This window comes from Pezoporus wallicus, unplaced genomic scaffold (genome assembly GCF_028554395.1).
Source record: "Pezoporus wallicus isolate ANWC-B61680 ecotype Strahan unplaced genomic scaffold, APGP_CSIRO_Pwel_v1 contig_6597, whole genome shotgun sequence".
Classification (NCBI taxonomy): Eukaryota; Metazoa; Chordata; class Aves; order Psittaciformes; family Psittacidae; genus Pezoporus; species Pezoporus wallicus.
Window position 1 is genome coordinate 1,308,461 of NW_026635331.1, and position 22,871 is coordinate 1,331,331.

The window sequence follows — 22,871 nt, forward strand, 5'->3', positions numbered from 1 at the left end:
AAGGGCCTCTGCACGCCGACTGAAGGCAGGATAGGCCTGCACATGGCCTCACCACTGCGGGGTAATCCCATGACTGCGACTAAACGGCGAAGATGCTGGCGGGACATTACATGTGCGACGGAGAAACCAAAACCCGAAGAGCATGCACTGGCGTTAGACTGTGCGAAAGAACTCTCCACGCCCAAAGAGTTCGCCACCCTTTCACCTCTGCTGGCCACCCGCCATGCCCGCTTCGCCCCGTCCTCACTCCCCATTGGCCGGCGCGCCAGCAAGGAGGCGGGCGTGCGGTGGCCGGTTGGCGCGTGTACAGGGCACGCTCGGGCCGGCAGGCCGGCTTCCTGTTTGTGCCGCTCAGCTTCCGGGTCAGCGGGAGAGCGTTGAGCGGTCGCCGTTGGGGCTGCGGCGCTGCCTCAGCTGGGGGCGGGGGAGCGGGGCTGGGGCTGCCACCGCCGCCCGGGTGAGGGGCCGGCGAGACGGGGCAAGAAAAGGGCGCGGGAGCGGCGGCTACCGCCGCCTGGGCGGCATAGCGCGGCGGGGCGGAGGAAGGGCCGCGGGGAGGCGGTGGCGGCCGCCTCTGCTGAGGCCTGGGCCGGCCCGCCGCCGCTCGGCCGATGTGCCCGGAGCACCCGCCATGGACAAGATCCTGGAGGGGCTGGTGAGTTCGTCTCACCCGCTGCCGCTAAAGCGGGTAATTGTGCGGCGGGTGGTGGAGTCGGCGGAGACGCCGCTGAGCCAGGCGCAGTGCCGCGCTATGTTCGCCCTCAGTACCCGGCTGGTGCTGCAGGGCCCCGACCCCTTCCAGCGGCAGGTGGGGCGGCAGGTGCTGGAGGCCTATGGCCGCTACCACCGCGACGAGTTCGAGGCCTTCTTCAACCGCGGGCTCGTCCTCGGCCTCCTGCAGCGCGGCTACGGCGAGCTGAGCAACCGCGACCCCGCCATCCTCGACTACATCCAGGCGGGGCTGCGGCTCATCATGAGTTGCCCCTCGGTGCTGGAGCTCTTCGAGCTGCTGCAGGTGGAGGCGCTGCGCCTGGTGTGCGAGCGGCCGGCGCCGCCGCTCTGCGCCCGCCTCTGCCAGCTGCTGGGCGACTTTCCGCAATGCCTACCCCGCGGCAGGAAGCTCTCGCTCGCCTTCTGCCAGCAACTGGTGCGCAGCATCGCCCATTTCCAGAGCCAAGGCACCCGGGAGGCCGAGCTGCGCCTCTACGTCTCGCAGGTGACACAGGTCAGCGGGCTTCTGCGCAGTGTCTGGAAGGCCGAGCCCGACACGCTGCTGCCCTCCCTGCAGGAGCTGTTCGCCATCATCTCTGCCGCCGGTGAGCGCCGCCCGATGGGGCCCTGGGGAATAAAGGGGGCGGGAGGGGTGCAGAGTAACGTGGGCGCTTGAGGAAAGCGGCAGGTTTGCCAGAGGGAAGAGCCCAACCGGTAGCATCGGGTAGCTTTGCAGGCATCGCCTAGGACCCGTTGCTTCCTTGCCCAGTTAATAAAGTGCAACTTTTGCCCGTGACAGAAGCAAAGCCCCCCCCCCAAGAAAAGCTAGAGGGGAGATAGTGGTTTATTTAGCTGCAGAGTAGGATAGTTTTGTTACTATATAAACAGAAAAATAAGCCCATCTCTTGTTGCAATACTGTAAGTGATAACACAGGAGCAACATTTGGGGTGTCCTGTTAGGAAAAACTAAAAGTGTCAGAAGCTACTCTTCCTTCTTGCTCCCTCCTGAGAGATACTTTGCGTCTTGGAACTGTGTAGTCTACAGAACTGGGGTGTGTGTAAGAAATACATAGAACTTTGGTGGTGTGGGAAGGATTCACTGTTTTCGTAATGTAGGTGCGATTGTAAGTAGGTCCTTTCTGACCTCAGAAATCTGTGAATTACTGTATAAGCTCACACTGGAAAGTACCTTTGATGTTGAGGCATCTGGGAAACTTGACATCCTAATAATGTATTTCCCCATGGTTAGCAAGCAGTTGCTGAGATAGGATGTGGGACGTATCAGGTGTATTGGATCCCTAGGCTTAACATGAAGAATGATAAATAATTATATGGTACTTCTTTTTAGAGAAAAAAAACAAACTACCTACTTCTCAGCTCTGTTGAGGTGGAGGAGGAAGTTGGCAGACTCACTTTCTTGCATGGATAAAAACAAAAGGAGTTTATTTGCTCTGTTCATTGTCCTTAATCCATTGAAACCCTTAAATTTTGTTTTAGTTTGTGATAATAGAATCCACTCGAAACTTTACAACTATAGTGAAGTTGTAGGGTGGAAGATAAAGCATATTGTTTTCTGTGAGGTTTTCTTTTTAGTTTCTTACATTATGTTCAACTGTTACAGATACTTCATTTGAACCTTCTGTTGCACTGGCAAGTCTTGTGCAGCACATACCATTACAGATGATTACTGTACTCATCAGGAGCCTTACTACAGATCCAAATGTGAAAGATGCAAGTATGACTCAAGCTCTGTGCAGGTACTGTATTTCATTGTAAAGGGAAGAAAAGTCTTTTTTTCATTATTCTTGCCTTTGTTGAAGTTGTTTGTCATTTAGGTTAAAAAAAAAATTAAAAAATAAAAATGGTGTTCAAAGTTATGCTGTTTAGCGTGTTAAGGTAATGTATATTTATGATGTTATGTTACTGGTATGGTTTCCGTTTAAGTTTGTTGCTTCATTGCAAATATGCCTTCTTTCTCATGCTATTCTAGGGTGGATGAAGAGTAGGGCTGTATAGAAACAAAGAGGAAGCCAGGCCTGTTCCTTTTAGATATCACCTTATGTTTAGATCCCCTACCTTATGGGAGATGGCTAAATAGGAAACTTGACAGGGTTTGCAGTCAATGTGAGAAATAAAGCCTTGTTTTCAGAAGATCAACCTTTATGCTTTTTCTAGAAGCAGTGATGCTCTTACATGATTCTTACCCATACTCTCTCTTCTGAAGAGAGGAGACAGAAATGAGTTTTACTGCTTATTTTTGAGGATTTTTTTTCTGGTTTACATATCTCCATTACTTTTTAGTAGGATTCAGAGGGGACAGTCTTACTTCCATCTTCATTCCAGCTCCGAAGTTTTTGTGGGTGTTCGGTGAATGAAAGAATAGAAATAATGTAAAACCAATTGCGTATTATGCTTCTTATTACTAATCTAAACATGACTAAACACTGAGATTAGTAGCACTGTTAACAGGCTGTGATTCAGGTTGCAGTCTTGGTTAGTATCTTCAGATATGTGAATACTAGTGATGCAGAAGAATACCAGTGGGAGAAGGATGAAGACCTTGAAGATCTTTGAATTATTTATTTAAAAGCATATGTAACAAGCTGTTATTGAGCACTGAAGAGTAGAAAAATGAGTGAAGCAATTAAACAGGAATCTGTTAGAAATTTGTGTTAAGAATAACAAGTCTCAACTAAAATTATTTGTTAACTACATCCATTTGAATTAGTGTAATATGCATTTATGTAATGTAACGTGTATCTTGATGAAATACTGAGTTTTCACACTGAAAATGTGCTTACAGTTGAAAACATCATTAATGAGAAGCAGCATCATTAATACTGTAATATGGGGTAATAAGACATACTACTTAGGGCTTTGAAAAGAATCTGCTCAACTGAACAGACTTTAACAAAGCTGTGTACCCAGCCTGAAATGCAAAACTGTGAAGTTCAGAAGGATTTGTACATGCTAATAATCTGCCAGTAGTGTGCTGGTTATGAATTTTCATGTTAGTGCAATTTTAACGTTTATGTGGTATTATCCGTTTCAACATAATGTGATTGTATAATGGTGGCTTTAGAACGGCTTCTCTGTATGCCTCTGCTTAGGGAAGTAATGCCGTACTGAACTTTGGGTATAATAGGAGCTGTTATTAGCAAATAAGTGATCTTTCTGAATACTAGTCCTGTGGTGCTTTTTTTCCTCTTGTTTTCGAAAGGACAGTGAAATCTTACTTGCCTTATTCATTCTTTGAAGTAATACTTGATTTTAAGAGCCTCTAGTTCTGTTCCATGGAACTTTTCTGGTACCCCTTGTTATTTTTGTAGGTACTCTTACGTCATGTACCTCTAGCAACCCTTTGCAGCAATTACTCTCCTCTGTCTTAGAGGAGTATTGTAGAAAGGATAATGCAGTTGGAAAGTCTGGAGCACCAAATGACAATGTTGTCATAAGGCTTGCATCGTTCCCAGGAGATGCAGAACTCTGGGCACAGTAAGGTCTCCTGATGAGAATCAAAAGACCTTTGGTGACTGTCAATTAGAGCTCTTACTGCTCACTTCCATGACACTGCAGAGTCTGTCTAAAGTAAAACATAAGTTATAAATACTCTGCAATTAGAAAACTAATAAATTGTTCAGCTGAGGTTGCATTAGGCATAGGTTTGTATAAGAAAAGTTCTTGCTTTTTAGCATCACTGAGCTGCTCTTAATTGGCTCAGCTGTCTCATGAAACCTTATCTGTAGCATCAGTGTTGAATCTTTTCTGGGATATATGACTGCTTCAGAAGTCTCGGAGGAAGTTGACTGCGTATAGTTAGTATGTTGTTTTCACAAGTGTCTTTGAGGAACTGAAAATGTTCCTAAGAAAAAGTCCTGACGTGACCAGGCCCTTTGTCCTATTGGTAAAATTGTAAAATACTGTAAAAATGCTATGCTGAGGGGAGAGGTGGGGAGTGGGTATGTGCCAGGTAGTCTGGGGATCTTCTGTTATTGTTTTGTTCTCTTTCTAATCTGAGGAATTTGTACCTGAGCTGCTAAGCTCTTTGATGTGGCTAAGATGATATTATTGTGAAAGAAGCAACCGTCTGAAATTGCAGAGATACTTATTTTTAATATCAAGAGATATTGGAAATATCCTTGTTAGGCACGCAAGTGGATAGCAGACCTGCTCAATTTAGGGTGATATGCAGCAAATGGTCCCCTTAGGCCTTTAAGGTTCTCTTAATCTGGTAAACACAAAAAAGATCCTTTGTGGTTTTATTTATGATCATCATGTCCCATATTAAGATCTGCCTTTGCATTAAAAATGCAGTCATTGATTGCAACAGGGCAGGAGCCAAGTAAATGCAATGCAGAGAGGATTTAATAAGCAAAGTGTCTAATCTTCACCTACTAGATCTCAGATTTGATGCTATTTAGGATAGTGTGAAGCATGTTTGCAGATTCACTTCTGTTTCTTTTGCCTTTTGTTTCTGCTCTAAAGAGCATTGATTTTGCTTTTAAGAGCAGAATCAGATTTTAAGGATGGGAATTCTGTTTGTATCAGTCACGCAAGAAGTTATGCGTCTCTTCACAAGGTTAATCATACTGAAAGTATAGCCATTGTCCTATTAGTAACAAGGTTGAATAGTTTGGTAGTTAATTATACTGACGAGAGATGACACAGGATTGCCCATCATATAACCAGAGCAAAGGAATGGAGCATGGGGAGCCCTAGCTTCCGCCAAAAAGCATCCTTTTTCTTTTGGTGTTTGTGAGACAGCGTGATTGAAGGTGCTAGAGTATAGAGGTGGTGATCAGATGGCTTATAACAGTGGTTCTGATGTAGGGCTCTACAGAATACTCTTCATTTGTATAGAAAGTTAATTAAGAGAACCAAATTTATGTGCAGGTGTTAGTGCCACTGTTGAAAAGTATCAAGCCTGCAAATTGTTGGGAGGTGAAGACAATAGGACTACAAGGGTTGGGGCCTGGTTTTAGGTTAATTCTTTGCAGGCAAAAGCAATTTTTGCCTAGTTTTTTGGTCCCCATTTTAGAAAGTATATGGAAAGGGTGCTCAGAATAAACATGTTTGAATTTAACATGTTGAGGAAATGAGAGCCTTGTGGAAATTCAGGACAATGATTATGATCTTGCCATATTTTCTCCCAAGTTCTAGGTTTTGTTTTGTTTTTGTTTTTTTTTTATTCCTAGTAATAAGAGATAAACTGTGTAAGATCTGTGCTGGCTGTCCTGAAGACTCCTTATTTTAGAGAGAGCTTTGAATGCTGTATATGCAGATAGTACATAATTCTGAGATACATAAATTTTAGAATGTGTGCTATACATTTTTGAGATCCAGATTATAAACTCTGTGAATTTAGATTGTTTATGGTAATACAGCATGCTCAGAATGCATGTCTGGTGTTGCTAAAGACTGCCATTTAGTTTGGAATCTGAGGATTGAAACCCTTAGTCTGTTTGGAGCTCTTTTAATTTCTGGGAAGAACATAAGGGCTGATAGTTTTGCTTCAGAGTGATAATCACTAGCTGTGCCTATTAGTGATAGCGGCTGTTTACTAGACTGTAACTGGTTGTGTGCTAGAATTTAGCCCCTTAAAATAATGTATCTTTGAGGAGCTTTTTCAGAAAATATGTTAAGAAATATACTTCTAACTTCCTGTTTCTACAGATTTAGTGAAGCTTTTGGAAGTCATCTGGCTCAGTCCTGCTCATAGCAGGGCCAGTTTGAAAGTCAGACATTGCTCAGGGCCTTGTCTAATTAACATAAGAGCTTTCTGCAAGGAAGTCCTTTTTCCTTTGCTGTAGTGAAATTCTTCTTTTCAGGGCACATACAGGCCACAGGCTGCTGATGGTTATTATAAGATCCTTATAACACCTGCTGCAATGTAGTTAAAATTAATAGATTTTATCTTTTTAACAGAGTATTTGAGTTGGCTTCAAGAAATGTAGTTCAAAGCTGAAAAAACTTAGTTTTAAGATTTAAACTTAATAGTTTGGGTCTAATTTGGGGTAAAAGGTATAGGAGGGGAGGTTCACTTTTTCACCTTCACTAATAAGTTTTTGCCCCAAAGTAAAAATGTTAGCTTAATGTCTGTAAAATCATTCTTAAATAACAAGTAACAATAATAGGCATTATACTTAATTTTATATGCTTCTGTATTTTTAGGGGGAGGGTGTATTTACTTTTAATGTATTAAATAGATCAGTATTTGTTATAGAGTTAGATTACTTCAGATAGAATTAGTCAAATTATAATCAGAATCATTCTTCCATTACTTCTCAGTCTCTTAAGTGTGTAACTATCTGGGTAAGAGATAAAAACTTTGTTGAGATTAAAAATGGTGACATATTGGCTTTTCTGTGTTATCTTTTTATTTTTCTTTAATCTTTCAGAATGATTGACTGGTTGTCCTGGCCTCTAGCTCAACATGTGGAAACATGGGTGATTGCACTGCTAAAAGGACTGGCTGCAGTCCAGAAATTTACAATTCTCATTGATGTCACTCTGCTTAAGATTGAGTTGGTATGTTGGAAAAGAACATTCAAAAATAAAGGAGAAAGGAATTTGTAACAGCCTTGCAATTGAGTAGCATCTTTTGTATTGCAGTAGATATTGTCATTCTGCAAAGAGAATGTAAATTTATCCATAGCTCTCAGTTGCATGCAGTGATTCTGACTGTTTCAAATTATTGTGAATTTGGAGGTCTGTTTACATTTTTACTGAAATTTAATTTTCTAGACTTGCTGAAATAAGTATGTGCTTTTGGTTTTTTTTTTTTTTTATTAGGTATTTAATCGACTGTGGTTTCCTCTAGTGAGGCCTGGTGCTCTTGCTGTCCTTTCCCATATGTTACTTAGTTTTCAGCATTCTCCAGAAGCTTTTCATTTGGTAAGTTAGTAAATAAATGGTTTTCAGTTATTTGAAATACTATTCACATTTTCTGAAGCAGGTGTCCAGAGTAACATAATTGGTTTGCTTGGATTTCCTCTGTTTCAAGGTTGCAGAATCGTATTTCTGTGTCTCACAGACCACTACTAGGTTTTTTAACTTCCAGGTTCAGCCACTTGATCTGTAACTGGAAATGAGCATTGTTCTTCCTGGTAATGTGTGTGTTTCTGGAAGTAGTATCTGGGCGCAGCATTGTTATCTTTGACCATATACTTCTGGAAATTCATTTATGTTGTGTGAAGTCTACTGATAAAGTTGGGTAGCAAGTAGAGTTTCAAGCACAACTCTTTGGGGAAAACAGATAACCAATTATCTGCTGTATATACCCTGGTCACCCTGGACAGGTGCCTGACATCAAGAAGTACTTTACTTCAAGAAAGCTATGCTATCTGTATTTCAGTGTATGTATGGGCAAACTGACTGATACTGTTTTTAATGGCCACGCAACAAAACACAGTTCACCAGTTGAAGTGATAATAGGGTATGATGATGACTGTCAGTACAGCAAGATGTGTTTATTCTCTATTCTCATACTTGGTGTTTAACTTACTGTTTAAGTGAAATGTCAGTCTTTCAGATTTAACCATAGTAAGTCTAGCACACTGTTTCTCCAAGCTGTCATCAAGGCTCTTGGGCCTGAAGGGGTCACAACCCTATGATTAGTGTCAGAGTAATTGCCTTATGTCTGTTACACTGCTTTTAATTATAGAGATCTGAAGTTTCTCTCCACTCCATTTCCATAACCTTGGCCTAGCATAGGAATTTAAGTTGTAAAGGAAAGAGCCAAGTAGCCTTGAAAAACATAAACATAAAAATGTTTCTTTTTAAAATAAACATTTTACACATTTACTGTTTTGCTTTTCTTTGTTCCTTAGAGAAAAAACATTCATGAGAAAAATGAAAAATGTGAGAAAGACTTATTCTAGAAGTAGGTGTTGGCTTTAACAACAAAAATTTCTACCATAGGCTGCATGCAGTACTGCATAACTCTCTGTTTTCAGATCTTCATGACCATTTTCTTTACTGTCAGTTTTTGAGCTACTCCTGTCATTTAGTATCCAATAATATTTTCCTGCACTTAAACTACTTGTTCACTTTTACATTCAGACCATTTCTTATAAAAAACTGTTAAATGCACATTTAATAAATATAAATTAATTTCCTTTGCATTGCATCTCAATTAACATTCCTCTTCCCTATGCTTGAGTGTTGTTAGCATAAATGACTTGGGGTTTTTTATAGAGGAGAAACACTGTCATGCACTAATGATACAGAACTTATCATGATGTATACTATGGAATTCTAAAATCTGATGTATAGAATGTTAATTCAGCCTCAAGCCAGAAGTGATATTTATGTATGCATTTGAAGTGTCATGTTCAGTATTATGCAGCATGCTGTAAGTAAGATTTTGGCTTTCAATTTGAGAGAGCTGAGAACCTGTACTTTTTTTCCATTCTTCTCCCTGTTTGTGCCAAATTATTGTATCTCGGACCTGCTTTACACAAATCTCATTCTTGGAGCTCAAGAGTTACTTTTTCTCATTGCTACGTACGCACACTTATAAAGTGGAAGAGCAACATTTTTTAATTGCAGCTTTCACTATTGATGCTGTAATACAGCGAACACTTAATTTTGGTGTCTTTTTTTAAACGGTGAATATCTTGCTTACCAAAGGAGTGGGATTTGTTTCTCCGTGGTGTAGAAATAGTCCTTATACTTAGAGAACAACTGATATTTGAAAAAGTGTCAAATGACTATTTTGCATGTGGCCTCTTTTACTTTGGTCTTTTGGAGTCTTGTAGTTGGTATGCTTTCCTACAATTACGATGTTTTTACAATTCACATTCTGTATTTCATGTCTTTACTGCCAGACAACTTGTAAGCTAATTTGTGATGGGAAGTTACTCTGTTTACGTCTTTCAAAGTTAACCCATTTTGATCACTTGAAAACTGCCATAAGGGGTCTAAAACATTTTGGTTCATGGCAAAAAGTCCCTATTCTTTGGGCCAGCATTGAAATAACTTTTCCTACATGATGTTTTAAGCATAATGTAAAGAAGTGTCTTGTGCATTTAGAAGTACAGAGCTGCACTGAAGAGGGGGAATGAGGTGGAGTAAACATTTCTGATTTATACACAATTTAAAATACTAATGAATCCTGAATTTGTCCTCAGAGTAAGCTAATTTCTTTTTTTTTTTTTTTTTTTTTTTGAGGCTCCAAAGTAAATGACTGTCTTGGTTTACTGAGCCTAGCTCCCTCACTAGGTGGAGCTGTGACCCAGCTTCTGTCTTGTAAGCTCAAGTAGTGTGACTGTATTAATTGGTTTCAGGTTCGAGGCGTTAGATTCTGTTAAACTGAAAGGTTTGTCTTTAAAAACCATTATCTGTGGAATTAGAACAGGATATTGCACTGTTAGTGGTGGTACAAAAGCAAAACATTTGCTGTCAGTATCCTTTTGAAGATGAGTACTTTGAACACTTGACCATTTCAGATTTTAAAATGCATTGTCGAATTTATAAGGTTATAAAACTTTATGTGAACTAGAGAGAACATTGAATAATTAATGGTGATATTTGAAAATTGTCGTAAGAATAATGTATGTTTTTTAAGTCATTGTTTCTCAACCACTTCCTTTTTTAAGAACAAAAGATCCCCTGTCATTTGTCATGTGTAAAACAGTAAAGCTGTCTGTAGGGGTTAAAAAAAAAGTAATTAACACCATTTGTTGTTTGTTTTTTCCCATGCAGATTGTCCCACATGTGGTTAGTTTGGTTCAGTCCTTCAAAAGAGATGGCTTACCTTCCAGTACAGCCTTTTTGATGCAGTTGACGGAGTTGATACACTGTATGATGTATCATTATTCAGGGTTTCCAGAGCTCTATGAACCTATTCTGGAAGCTATTAAGGTATATTAGGAATATTAAGAAGGTGGAATTTTTTTGTTCTGCTTTCCCAAACAAGAACGCTCTACTTCCATAGATCTATATTCTTTAGAACTTCCATTAGGAGAGAAGAGCTAACCACCTAATCTAAGGTCAATTCTAGCTGTATTGGGAATATGTTAGAAAAGTTGTTCTGACTGTCCATCATACAATTATAGCAGCCTTTAAAAAAGCCTGAAATGAGATCCTTTATTAAAAGTACAGTCTGTTTTTTTTTTTAAGCCTTATGTAACTATTAATACGCTTTTGTGAGGCTTACTCTAGGCATTTTGTTTCACCCCAAGCGAGAAACTCTAACTCTTCAAATATAAATTCACAGCACTGATAGTATTGAAGAGAAGTAGGTTCTGAGAAGTACTTGGCATAGTGTTAATTTTTGGCTAGCCTAAAACACCATTGCTAAGTACTACATCTTAATACTGCAGTCAGTAGTGCATGCCTCTGGGTAAAGGAAGATTGCCTGTGATGTTTCAAAGCAAAATTTGGTGCTTTTTTAGATAAATATTTAAGTTCATAATGCACTAAAGATAAAAAATAAAATTTAAAAGTATTTCCAAAACAAGTGAAAAAAAGAAAAAATTGAGAAAAATACAAAACAAAAAAACCCCACCCCAACTCTGGTATTGCTGCCTGATTTTTATAGCAATAGGATTGCAGTTAAATTTTTTTATGCTTAAAAAGCCCCTATCAAGTCAATTCCAAGTATTCTGAACTTTATTCTTTCATTCTTGTGTTTTGATTTGACAGCAGGAACAGACTTCAAGCAGAACAGAGAATACTTTAGAGGTCTATTAAAGTGTGTAATTCAAGGGTTCTGTGAATATGCAGGTCAAATGTGACAACTAGCCCCTTATTCCTGCAATTTGAGAGTTGAGTAAATCAAGACAGCTTTGACTAAGGTGGTTGCGAGGAAGAGAGGGGATGCATCTACTACACTACTGGGGATAGCAAGGCCCTGAACGAGCATGTGAAGCATTGGAAGCAAGTGAAGATAGACTGCTGAATCACAGGACCTATTGTAAAAACAAATACAGTTTTTTCTGTTAAGTGTGTTAAATGTTTCTCTTGTAGGATATGCCCAAACCCACTGAAGAGAAGATTAAGTTGATTCTCAATCAGAGTGCCTGGACTTCACAATCCAGTTCTTTGCCATCTTGTTTATCTAGACTTTCTGGAAAATCCGAAACTGGGAAGACAGGCCTAATTAATCTAGGAAACACTTGCTACATGAACAGTGTTATTCAGGCACTTTTTATGGCTACAGAGTAAGTCTTTTTTAATGGCTCCTTTCAGCAACTCATTTAATTGCAGATTAACTGCCACACTTGTGGCAGTCTTGCTTTACACATGTCCTGGGGTGTCTCAGCTTGGTATAACTGAGTGGATTTCTTTGCGCTCAGTTACTGATTGCTTTGCTGAAGTCCAGCTCTGTGAAACTGCAATTTTAGCCCTTAAAAATCCTGATTGTTCTGTCCAGTGTCAAGTCCCTTTTTCCTCACTGTCCCTGCTCCCTTGAGTGCTGTTGAAGTTTATGGTGATGCTTTTCTTATAATTTGGAAGCTGTTGAGGAAAAAAGAAACAACCCGTCTGTCTACAGCTTACTCTTACACATTTAAACGTTTAAAGAAATGGGGGTTTTGCAGTGTTAGTTCCTATCGTGCAGTAGTTTTACATCCAGGTATTGAAGTATTACATGTTTGCTTTTTTCCCAAAATGAAATAATAATCTGAGCTGCAATGGTAACTGCATTGTTATTAGAAATCTACCAAGGAAACTCATGTCTATCTCTCTTTTTCAGTTTCAGAAGACATGTTTTATCTCTGAATCTAAATGGGTGTAATTCACTAATGAGAAAATTACAGCATCTTTTTGCATTTTTGGCCCATACCCAGGTATGTCAGTTCACTTCATCTGCTGTTTTTTAAGCCCAGATCTGTATACCAAAATTTAGGAACAAACATGAATGCTATGGGAGTCCTCTTGACTATATTGGAAATACAAATATGTTTGTAGGGGAATGAGTCCCTCCAAATGTTCAGGTGGTGTGGTTGGGCGTGGAGAAACCTGTATTTCGTAAGTGGAACTTCCTGGTGTTGTGTCATTTTTATAAGTGGGCAGTAACAGCCTTTCTTTGAGAAGCCAAATGAAAAAATCCAAGAACTGACTTGATGTACAAGCTGACTTTATGCAACTTTCTAGGATAAATTGTGACTTTCTGCAGTGGTTTTTAGAACAAATTTTAGTGTAGTTCAAATTCTAAAGTGAACTAAAGCTCATTCTAAAGTTCAGAATATTTTGCTAGTGCTAGGAAGACATAAGACACTTTGTGCTCTTTGACTTACTAACAATAAGCTTGTGGAGTGCATGAGGCTGGATCACCTTGAATTGGTACTTATGAACTACTGGTGATGCTTTGAAGAAAGAAAACTTTTTTTTTTGTTTTAAGCTTGTGAGCAAGGGCAGTAACTGCTATTACGCTTAACATCTGGTTTACACTTGCTACACATTTAATCTTTGCCTGCAGGGTCCCTTGCTTGTATGTTTAAGACCAGATCTGTATACCAAAATTTAGGAACAAACATGATTCCATGGGAGTCCTCTTGACTGTACTGGAAATACAAATACGATATATTTGTAGGAGAATGAGTCTCTCCAAATGTAATCACTAGATTGTAGTAATCACTAAGTAGTAATAGTGATAATACTATAGACCCTCACAAATGTAGTAATCGCTAGAAGTGATTACTACAAAATTAAAGGGTGTCTCTTCCTATGATTAAGTGGTTTAAATGTTCACGTACTATGTTTCATATGATTCCTCTGGAGCAATGAACTCTGAAGTTCACTGGTTGGTATCAGAGTATTACTATCAATATTTTAAGTAGTTTTTGTGTAACCTTGTCTGTTCCTCTCTTACGCCAACAGAGGGAGGCATATGCTCCTAGAATTTTCTTTGAGGCTTCCAGACCACCATGGTTTACCCCTCGATCCCAGCAAGATTGCTCAGAATATCTCAGATTCCTGCTAGACAGGTATGGTTATCGTGCCATTGATGGGAAAGAATCTACACTCCTACCACATAATGTTGAACTCTGGGGAGCAGTCATGTAACAGTTCCACTGCCTAAGTGGGGATGGGGAATTTTGGCCCTCTGTTTTTCTGTGTGTTCTGAAATGTTTTTCATGGGTTTAATCTGTGGTAAAGTATGGATAACATCTTGTACCCACAACATTTAAAGCAGGTTATAGTGGTAGTAATGTTCCATTCTTAGAAATCTAAACTTGAGTGTTATGTTAATATCACGGTCCTGTTGTAAAATTAATGTGGCTGCTGAAAGCAGTGTAATCGTGCATTTGGAATTTCATGTTGGAAGAGACAGCTATATTTCATACAGGTCAGATAAGTAATGAAGAGATGCACATGCATTTATAACCGGTTTAATAAACAAGCAAATTAACTGTGGCATGGATAAAAATCCCTGATTTTATTAGTAGCCCTCTTTTGTTTTGGCTGAGATGTGGCTAAAAAAAAAAAATATTTGCTTCTCTACCCCCTTGCTGCCCTATCTTGGGTTTCTTTTTTGGTTTGTTTTTTCTTGCTGTAGTTTCTTAACTTTCTTGGCTAGAAAATCCTGACTTTTTCTTTGGAAATAGTCTGGCGCTAGATAAATAGCTGCTTGTTCTCTTATAAAATCTGACATACAGGACCAGTCAACTGGAGAACTGATTTATTAAGATAATGTAAGGGTAAATAAAAACGTTGTTTGTGAAGTTTGTTTTTTTATACTTGCTAGTTCTCAGTATATCCATTTTGTGTTCTGTTACATATAATGAAGCCCAAATTAAATGCATCTGTGCTTCTGTCGTTCTCTTTTGGGTAGTAGTGACCTGTATGGTTCAGGTTGCTTATAGCAACTTTTTAAATGTAAGACACTCTAGCCACTTCACAGTTGTATTTTTTACCATAACTGGAAAAAAGGTCTGAAATGGTGCAGCAATATTTGTTTGGAAAATAGCACAGCTACTTGGATTTATTTTTCTTTGTCTTCAGGCTGCATGAAGAAGAGAGAACTTTGAAAGCACTGTCTTCACTAAAGGCTCCTGAAAATATAATGAATGAAGAGTCCCAGACACAAGAAGCTGACCATAAAGCACAAGTATTTGCACCTTGTACAGAAAGTGAAGAAAGAACTCTGATAGAGAAGATGTTTGGAGGAAAGCTGAGGACTACTATATGCTGTTTGAACTGCAAAAGTATGTCTCAAAAAGAAGAAGCTTTCACAGATCTTTCTCTGGCTTTCTGTCCTCCAACTTCCTTGGAGAATGTTGGCCCAAAATGTATGGAAAGTTCTGAAATGAAAGATGATTGCATGGTGCAGACTAACACTTTAGCAAATAATCCTGCTGGAGAAACATCTCTCAGTAATTTGGAAGTGAATGGTGGATGTGATGCAATAGTGAGTGAAGGACCCATAAAAGATTTTTCTGCTGAGCCAAACTCTGAGAATACCGCAAATGCTAAACTTGACAAAGTTCAAGATAATAGAGATATGTCTCAGAGGCTAGTAGGTAAAAACACCCTGTCAGTTACAGACTTACTGAATTATTTTCTGGCACCTGAGATCCTCAGTGGAGACAATAAGTATTATTGTGAAAAGTGTGCCTCTCTGCAGAATGCTGAGAAAACTATGCAAATCATCGAGGAACCTGAATACCTCATTCTCACTCTTTTGAGATTTTCATATGATCCAAAGTGTCATATAAGGCGCAAAATCTTGGACAATGTTTCTCTGCCACTTGTTTTGGAGCTACCAGTCAAAAGAACAACATCCTCTCTAGGTGTAGATCCGGGAAGCTGGTCTGCTGGTGTTGAGATATCTGATATTGGAGAAAATCTTGCAAAAAAACTGAAGCCCTCGGGTGCTGATGAAGTGGCCTGCCCTCAATTGGTGCCCTACGCGTTAAGCTCTGTGGTGGTACATTCTGGTGTATCCTCTGAAAGTGGACATTATTATTCATATGCTAGAAATGTTACTGGGTCAGGGCCTTCAGCACTCTGCCACCAGTCTACAGCTCTTTCTTTAGTTTCTCCTCAGGATAAGTTGTTGACAGAGGAGAGTCCTTGCACTGTTGTAGAAAATGAGCTGGACATGGAGATACCAAGAGAATGGTTTCTGTTTAATGATAGCAGAGTGACGTTTACCTCATTTCAGTCAGTCCAGAAAATTACCAGTAGATTTCCAAAGGACACTGCTTATGTTCTGTTTTACAAAAAACAGAGCAGCGCCTGTGGCTTCAACACCAATTCAGCAAATGGACTCTGGGTAAATGGAGACCCACCCCTACAGAAGGACCTCATGGATGCAATTACAAAAGATAACAAACTGTACTTGCAGGTAAGGTGGAAATTGTGTATGAAGAGTAGTTTCCTTAAAACTCACAAGATGCAGCCTAAAAAAAAAAGGTCAGCTTTTAAATATTCTGGTATATTAACATGAATCGCCAACCTTGCTTCCATCTTGATACAGCTAGCTAGGTTTCACAGTACAGTGGTCACCATTAGATGGGAAGCATCAAGGACCATGACTTAAACTCATTTTGGTTTCATTTTTTAGTGGAGGTGCTCTCATGGGTTGTTCAACTACTTGTCATTCTATGCAGGAGAGACTTCAAACGGTTCTAATTTTCATTGGCTTTACTTTAGCTGCTCTTATAATCTGTTGGACTTGCTTTGCTTTGAACATCATGAGTATGTTTGGATGGTGTAACAGTAAAAGTGTGTTTTACTGTGTGCTTTTTGCTGGGATAAGCTGTTACTGTAAGAGTTGTAATCCTACTCCAATTAGAAAAACTAGGTAAATTCAAATTGAAAACAGCTAAATCTCACTATGGAAAATCCGTTAATAGCTGCAGGTATTTGCAAACATAAACAAGAGAACTGAGAGTTTAAATTGCAACTCTGCTGCTGTTCTCAGACTGTGGTTAAAGTGTTTGTATCCTAACCATCTTTGTTTATATGCCACCTCTTCTTGACCATGGTGTAGCACAAATAAGGCTTCTTTAAGTAGCAGTTGCAGATCATAGAATCATAGAATAGTTTGGTTGGAAGGGACCTTTAAAAATCATTTAGTCTAACTCCACTGTAGTGAGAGAGTGTATCTTCACGTAGATCAGGTTGCTCAGAGCCCATCCACCCTGCTCTTGAATGTTTCCAGGGATGGGGCGTTTATCACCAATATGGGCAACCTGTTCCAGTATTTCACCTCCCTTGCTGTAAAAATTTCTTCCTTTCTATCTAGTCTAGATTTACCTCTTTAAGTGCAAAACCATTACCCCATGTCGTATTGTGACGGGGTCCATCTGTCCAGGGGAGAGTGAAAAATAACCTGTGTTCCAGATTCCCTTGCCAATTGTCCGAAGGCCCTGAAGTCTCTTTGTACCACATGTTACAGCTTCATTGCTACCCACATGGAAGAGCAATAACAGCTAATGGTCTGAGGGCTATACCAGGGTAGGAAGTTTCCTAGTGATGTTCTTAACACGGGACCCAGGGCAGCAGCAGGCTTCCCTAAGAGAAGGGTATGTCTAGCATACTGGGCTCTCTGTTCCCATCAGAAGGCAGTTACCTACAAGTTTAAAGTAATTTTTCTTTCTCATGGAGGTGGCTGTGGTGTGGGGCATAAGCTTTTCTGACCATCTGTGGTGTAGATGGACTCATCCATTGACTGACCTTCCACAGCCAGAGCCTCATGCTTGTTGTACAGAGGCACCTGGGAAAGAAGAAGGGGGTTTGCCTATGCACTTGCCTCCAAAATAATGTCATGCTTTCAGTCAGAATTGCTGTGACTTCCATTGATGCATAAATGCATTAATTGAAATTTCAGTCTCAAAGCCAGATTATTATTTTGAGTATGGTTATGGCAGTATCTAGGTAATTGAGTAATCAGGGGGAGAAAAAAAACATTTTAAGAACACAACCTGAAGAAAAGTAGTAGAACTGCTACAGTGATACTTAACCTTTTTTATATAAAGCCAAGCATTTAAAGGTGGAACAGTGTCATCCACATGGAATATAAATCCTAGTAACTATTCTTTTTTGTGCATTTACTGATTGAATCCAATGTCTGTATTGACATACTGCACTGATACCAACAGGATAGGTGATTACCTGAGTATGTCTAACAGAGGCTATTTTCAAATATAAAGAAATGCTTTAGCCATCTCTTCGGATTTGAATGATGCTTTAGGAACAAGCAACACTGTCAGGATATCGATAAATTAATTTGTTAAATATTGAAGTTATTCATAAATATATTTCTCTGAATTAATATTTTCAAGACCATTTTGATGGGATTTCTGGAATATGAAGTTAATTAAGGAAAATTAAAATAGAAAAATCTTGATTAAATCTTAAATCGGAATCAGTGAAAATCCAGTATGATTTTATAAAAGTTCAAATCATTTGGTACGTATACAGAAAAACTGCTTTTTGATAATCTTTGAGATCAGACCTTTCTCTACTGAACACATAGCTGAAGTTTTATAAAGCATGAAAGTTAAGCTAGTAGTCTCTTGAAAACCTTTACTTCACAATTAAAAAATAAAAGTCTCAAAATGGAACACCCTCCCCCCCCCCAAAAAAAAAAAAACAACCCACCCAAACCCAAGTATATAGTACTTGTTTGGGGTTTATCTGGGGGGTTTTGGGTTGTGGTGTTTTTGTGTTGGGTTTTTTTTTCAATTTATGATTTTTTACCCATCTTTCCATTTTGAATACTTCAGTATTGGCTTTCTTTGTAGTGCTCTACTAATCTCAAGGTTGTTGAAATCCTGTTATTTTTTCACTTTAAGTGAGGCTGATAAGAAGCACTTAGTTATTTTTCTCAAATTAACACTAGTATTGTGATTGTATTTTTGAGAAGTTGCACTTCATTGTCCTCAAGAGTTCTAAACCAGTTAAGTGTGTACTTTTCTGTCCTGAGAAACTCTTTACTTTCTCGAAGAAACCTTCCAAAAATCTCTAGCTTACTGCTCTTGTTTTACTATTGTATACCAGTTTGCCACATGGTAAAATATTTTTATTTTAAGTAACAAAACCTGCAATATGGGTAGCTCCTGCTCCAGTTAAATTAAAAGTCCCATTCTGGGAGCAAGTGGAAAGCAGGGAGGTGGGGAGGGATGCTCTGATGCTCTATGTTATTCTTAGTCCAGAGAACTGTATTTACTATCGAGTTTTACTTAACTAATTTAGTATATGTTGGGAAAAATACAGTCATTCTGAAAACATTCATGATTGTTTTTAAGAAATAAGGATATTTCTTGGAAAAAATGCTAGTGCCGGATGCTATACTAGAAAAATTTAATATAGATTAATATTAATTCAGTATTTGACTTGAGAGAAGAAAGACATGTGCTCATTAGCTCCTGAACGGGAATAAAGCATGAAACCTCTTAAACAGCTAAATAATTTTACCTTTAGCATTGAAGATGCAAATAGTGTATGGGTTTTAAAGTTTCTTGACAGAGTATTAATAATTGATAATTTGATCACTGCTCCATATTTCTCTTGTCTGTGTGCATATATAGGTACCCTCCATCCAGCAGAGAAAATGTTGCGTACCCGGTAGAATTAAGCTAAGATCAGTACTGAGGTTTATTTTCTCAGTGCATTATGTCTGCTTCTGAGCAGTATTTCTAGGTGGTTGACAAAAGCTATGCTTGCAGCTCAATTACACTCTATACCGAATGCGGTGCGTGGCTCCAGAAATGAGTCATCCCTTGCATGTAAGTCATGTGCAAGGCACTGTGCTGTTGCTGTTTGTAGTAGTGATTCTTGCGTTGTCCCCTCTGCAAGGAAGCCTATTGAGAGTGAAACACTCGAACAGTTGTTAACAGTATTTTCAAAAGTATGAAATAAAGACATACGTAAAGTAGTTTGTCTTCATAGCTATTCCAGAACCTCATGCTATTCAGTAACAGTGATAAGGCAAATTCTGTCATGTTTCTAGCTAAATCTGGCAAAAAAAAAAAACAACAAACCAAAACCAACCCAAACAAACAAACCTTAGCTGTAAGAATCTAGTGGTCTTTTTTGTTTACAAATTTAAGACCTTTATTTAATACAGCATAATTGCAAACCTGTTGTTGATGCTTATATACATCTGTAGTACAGTTTTTTTATGTAAAACTCAACTACTGGGATTTAAGGTATAAAGTTGCCCTAAAACAGTTATCTGGAGGGGTGAAAGTGGAGCTGGGATTAAGGAGGAGGAGAGAGCAAGGAAAACTCCATTTTTGGTTTGGTACTGTGCTGCATCTAACCACTTTTCAGAAACAGTTTACCAAAAAAGCCAAACCAGCCCAGGAACAATGTAGCTAGTCTCCCACTATTTGGTTTTGAGAAGAAATTCTGTTCTATATTAAGCAGTTTTGCATTGTAGATTTTTAATGAAACAGGCTATTTATACAAGGCCTGGCATTTTAATCAACACTTTCTGTTGATTTCTGGTATTACAAGTGAGATCTTCCCTTGTTATTCCTAGTAAATTTACTTAAGTTTTTGATGTGTCTTACAGTTGGCAGATATGTGAGAATCCACATATTGCTGGAGATAGCATAAGATAGTCTTTCAGGAATATGGCCAGCATTTCAGTGTAGACAGTGTCCTCCAAATATCTTGTTACGTAATTTTGGAAACCAGCATGCCTTTCAGTTGTTAGTGTAAAATAGTTTCAAACTTACATTGTTTTTCTAAGAAGGCAGAGTAATTTAAACCCACAGGTACTATTTTTAGCACCTGTGAAAGTACATGGACAAGACTAAGTTTAGTTCTTTCATGGTAGTATAATACAAACAGTTTTCCAGGTTCTTGGCTCTGTTCCTTGCTTTCACCAGGAATTGGAGAAGAAAAGAACAATTCAAGGTGACCCATGTAATTACTAAAACCTTGTTAAAATTTCCTCCCTTTGCCTTTAGGGAGTTAGGTAGTGATGAAGTGTCATGTGAAGGAGGCTATTGGTATTGAGTCTTAGCACATGAATGCTTCCATTTTGTTTCCTAGAGAAATAAAGCTTGTACAGGTCTGCTGTGTTTTTTCTTGTCAGTATTCCAGAGCCCAACACCTGCCTTCAATTTTTGAAGCTCTTGACCAGTTTGAGAAAGAGATACTTAAGAAATTGCTGCAAGGTTTATGAAGCTGGTTGGCCAGAGACAAAGTAGTATATGATCCCTCTAATGAGGGAAAAGCCTGTGCTCATCTCTATCTTAGATGTCTAAGAAGCCACAGGCGCATTCAGCTGAAAAAACAGCTGCCAGAAGCCTTTTCTTGGTCCTGCTGTTTGTGCAGGTTCTTTTTCCAGCAGCTGACCCTGTTTTTTATGAGAGTTCCTTAGAATTACTAATGTTAAATAAGAGTTAGCATAGCAATAACACTTGAAAGTTTAAAAAACTGCATTGAATGGAAACTAAATAGTTTTCCATCTTCTTGCCTTTTTCTGAGTATGTTGTTAGTCTATGCGGTTGATTGAACGGAATGAAAAGAAGTCTTTTAGATAATTAACATTTAATTGTCTTACCTTTCTATTTGGCAACCAAGAACGAGGGCATCTTAAAATTGATAGGAGGAAAAGTCATGTAAAACATGTATCAAAACCTGCTGTTTTGTGAGCTTTTGGTCATCAGTTTTAATTCTTTAGTAACATCCCATGTTCATAAAAAATACAATTGTAGCATAAACTTAAATGGATTTAATTATGATGCACGTGTACTTAGTTTTCAGCAAAATTGCACATCTTGGATTGGCTGTGGATATTCAACCTGATTTTCAAAAAAGCCATTCAGACTTGGGAGTCCAGAAGTTAGTGATGTTTCAAAAAACTGCTTCAAAATTTACTAGAAATAAGCTGCTTCAAGGACTTGAAGTTGTTGGATTTTTTTTTTTTTTTTAATCTTTTATTCTTTCATTTCAGGAGCAAGAGCTTAGTGCTAGAACACAGGCACTTCAAGCTGCCTCAGCCTCATGCTCTTTCCGACCCAATGGATTTGATGACAATGACCCCCCAGGAAGTTGTGGACCTACAGGTGGAGGAGGAGGGGGTGGGTTCAGTACTGTTGGTAGATTAGTCTTTTGACTATGAAGACACCCTGGAATACACTGGTTCCGAAGCAGCTCTGTACTGCTGAGGACAACTGAAATAGTGAACTTTGTCAGATAATGTACTGAGACTTGATCTGTGTTTCAAAAGCAAATGTTGGGGGCTTTTTGGTTATGTTCTATCTGAAATAAATAAGCGCATAACAGAAAAAACTACCTCTTTAAAATTCAGTTGCTTTTATAGAAAGATACACTTGACCTAAAGACATAAAATGGAGACTTTTAAGTAGTTGCTAATGATACTGCATTGAACTGAATGCATGCGCTTCCATCAGTTTCTGTTTTCCTCATCCACTGAGTGAAGAATGTTTGTCTTTTTACTTTGATGGGATTGCTTTATGTGGAAATCCTTTCAGATGGGCTAAACTGCATACATAGTCTATCGCCTCCACCTTATTTTCAAATCCACTATGGATTTCCAGAGATGATGCAATTTATAATGAAGGCAATAACTTACATGTGACATAATGCAGTACTTTTCAGGTCAAAAATTATTAAATATATTTCCATTATAAATGTCAAGAAGAAAGAATAATTTATAAATATTTGCTAAGTTGTTTTCCAAAAAAGTGCATGTTCTGTAGGAACAATGTTTTTAAATAGAAGTTGTTAACTTTGTAGCATTTCTAATTGTTTTGAGGATTTTAAAATTATTTCAGGGGATATATCTGCTGTGTATTGGAAAGGAAGAGATTCTGTATGTGCCTTGCAGTACTGTAACTTAAACTTTCTGAGGCTGCAGAAAAGGGGAAAAATGAGTTAGTTGGTTTTTCGGGTTTTTTGTCAGTATTAGAAATCAGTACACTTATAGTATCTCTTATGTTTCTAGCAGTACAAATCTGGTAGTTGGAAATGGAGTATGTTGTGTTATGATTTTGATTTAAAAAAAACATACCTAGTGATCCACAACTTTAGTGGCCTGTGTTGCCAAGAAAAAGGTGGTCATAAATACTGAGCTATATTTGTGAAATCACAGAGAGGCTACCTGTATTGATCCTTGCTGAAGATCTCTGCCTCTATGAGTTCTCTGAAGTTTTCCCTTCTGATTTTGCTTGTAGTGAGAAATTTCTGGTGGGTTCAGGTTTTAACTGTCTACAGAAGACAAAAAT

The 22,871-nt window shown here is 38.8% G+C and overlaps 1 protein-coding gene across 1 annotated transcript; it reads left to right on the plus strand.

The window, feature by feature from the left end:
* Positions 1–368: 368 nt before the first annotated feature.
* Positions 369–21,918, plus strand: USP38 (ubiquitin specific peptidase 38). The gene is made up of 10 exons (XM_057419405.1): positions 369–1,316; positions 2,333–2,468; positions 7,110–7,239; positions 7,504–7,605; positions 10,417–10,575; positions 11,683–11,876; positions 12,410–12,503; positions 13,537–13,643; positions 14,662–16,006; positions 21,578–21,918. Exons 1-10 carry the CDS (start codon positions 632–634, stop codon positions 21,737–21,739), a joined length of 3,114 nt encoding a protein of 1,037 aa, XP_057275388.1. The 5' UTR covers positions 369–631; the 3' UTR covers positions 21,740–21,918.
* The last annotated feature ends 953 nt before the right edge of the window (positions 21,919–22,871 follow it).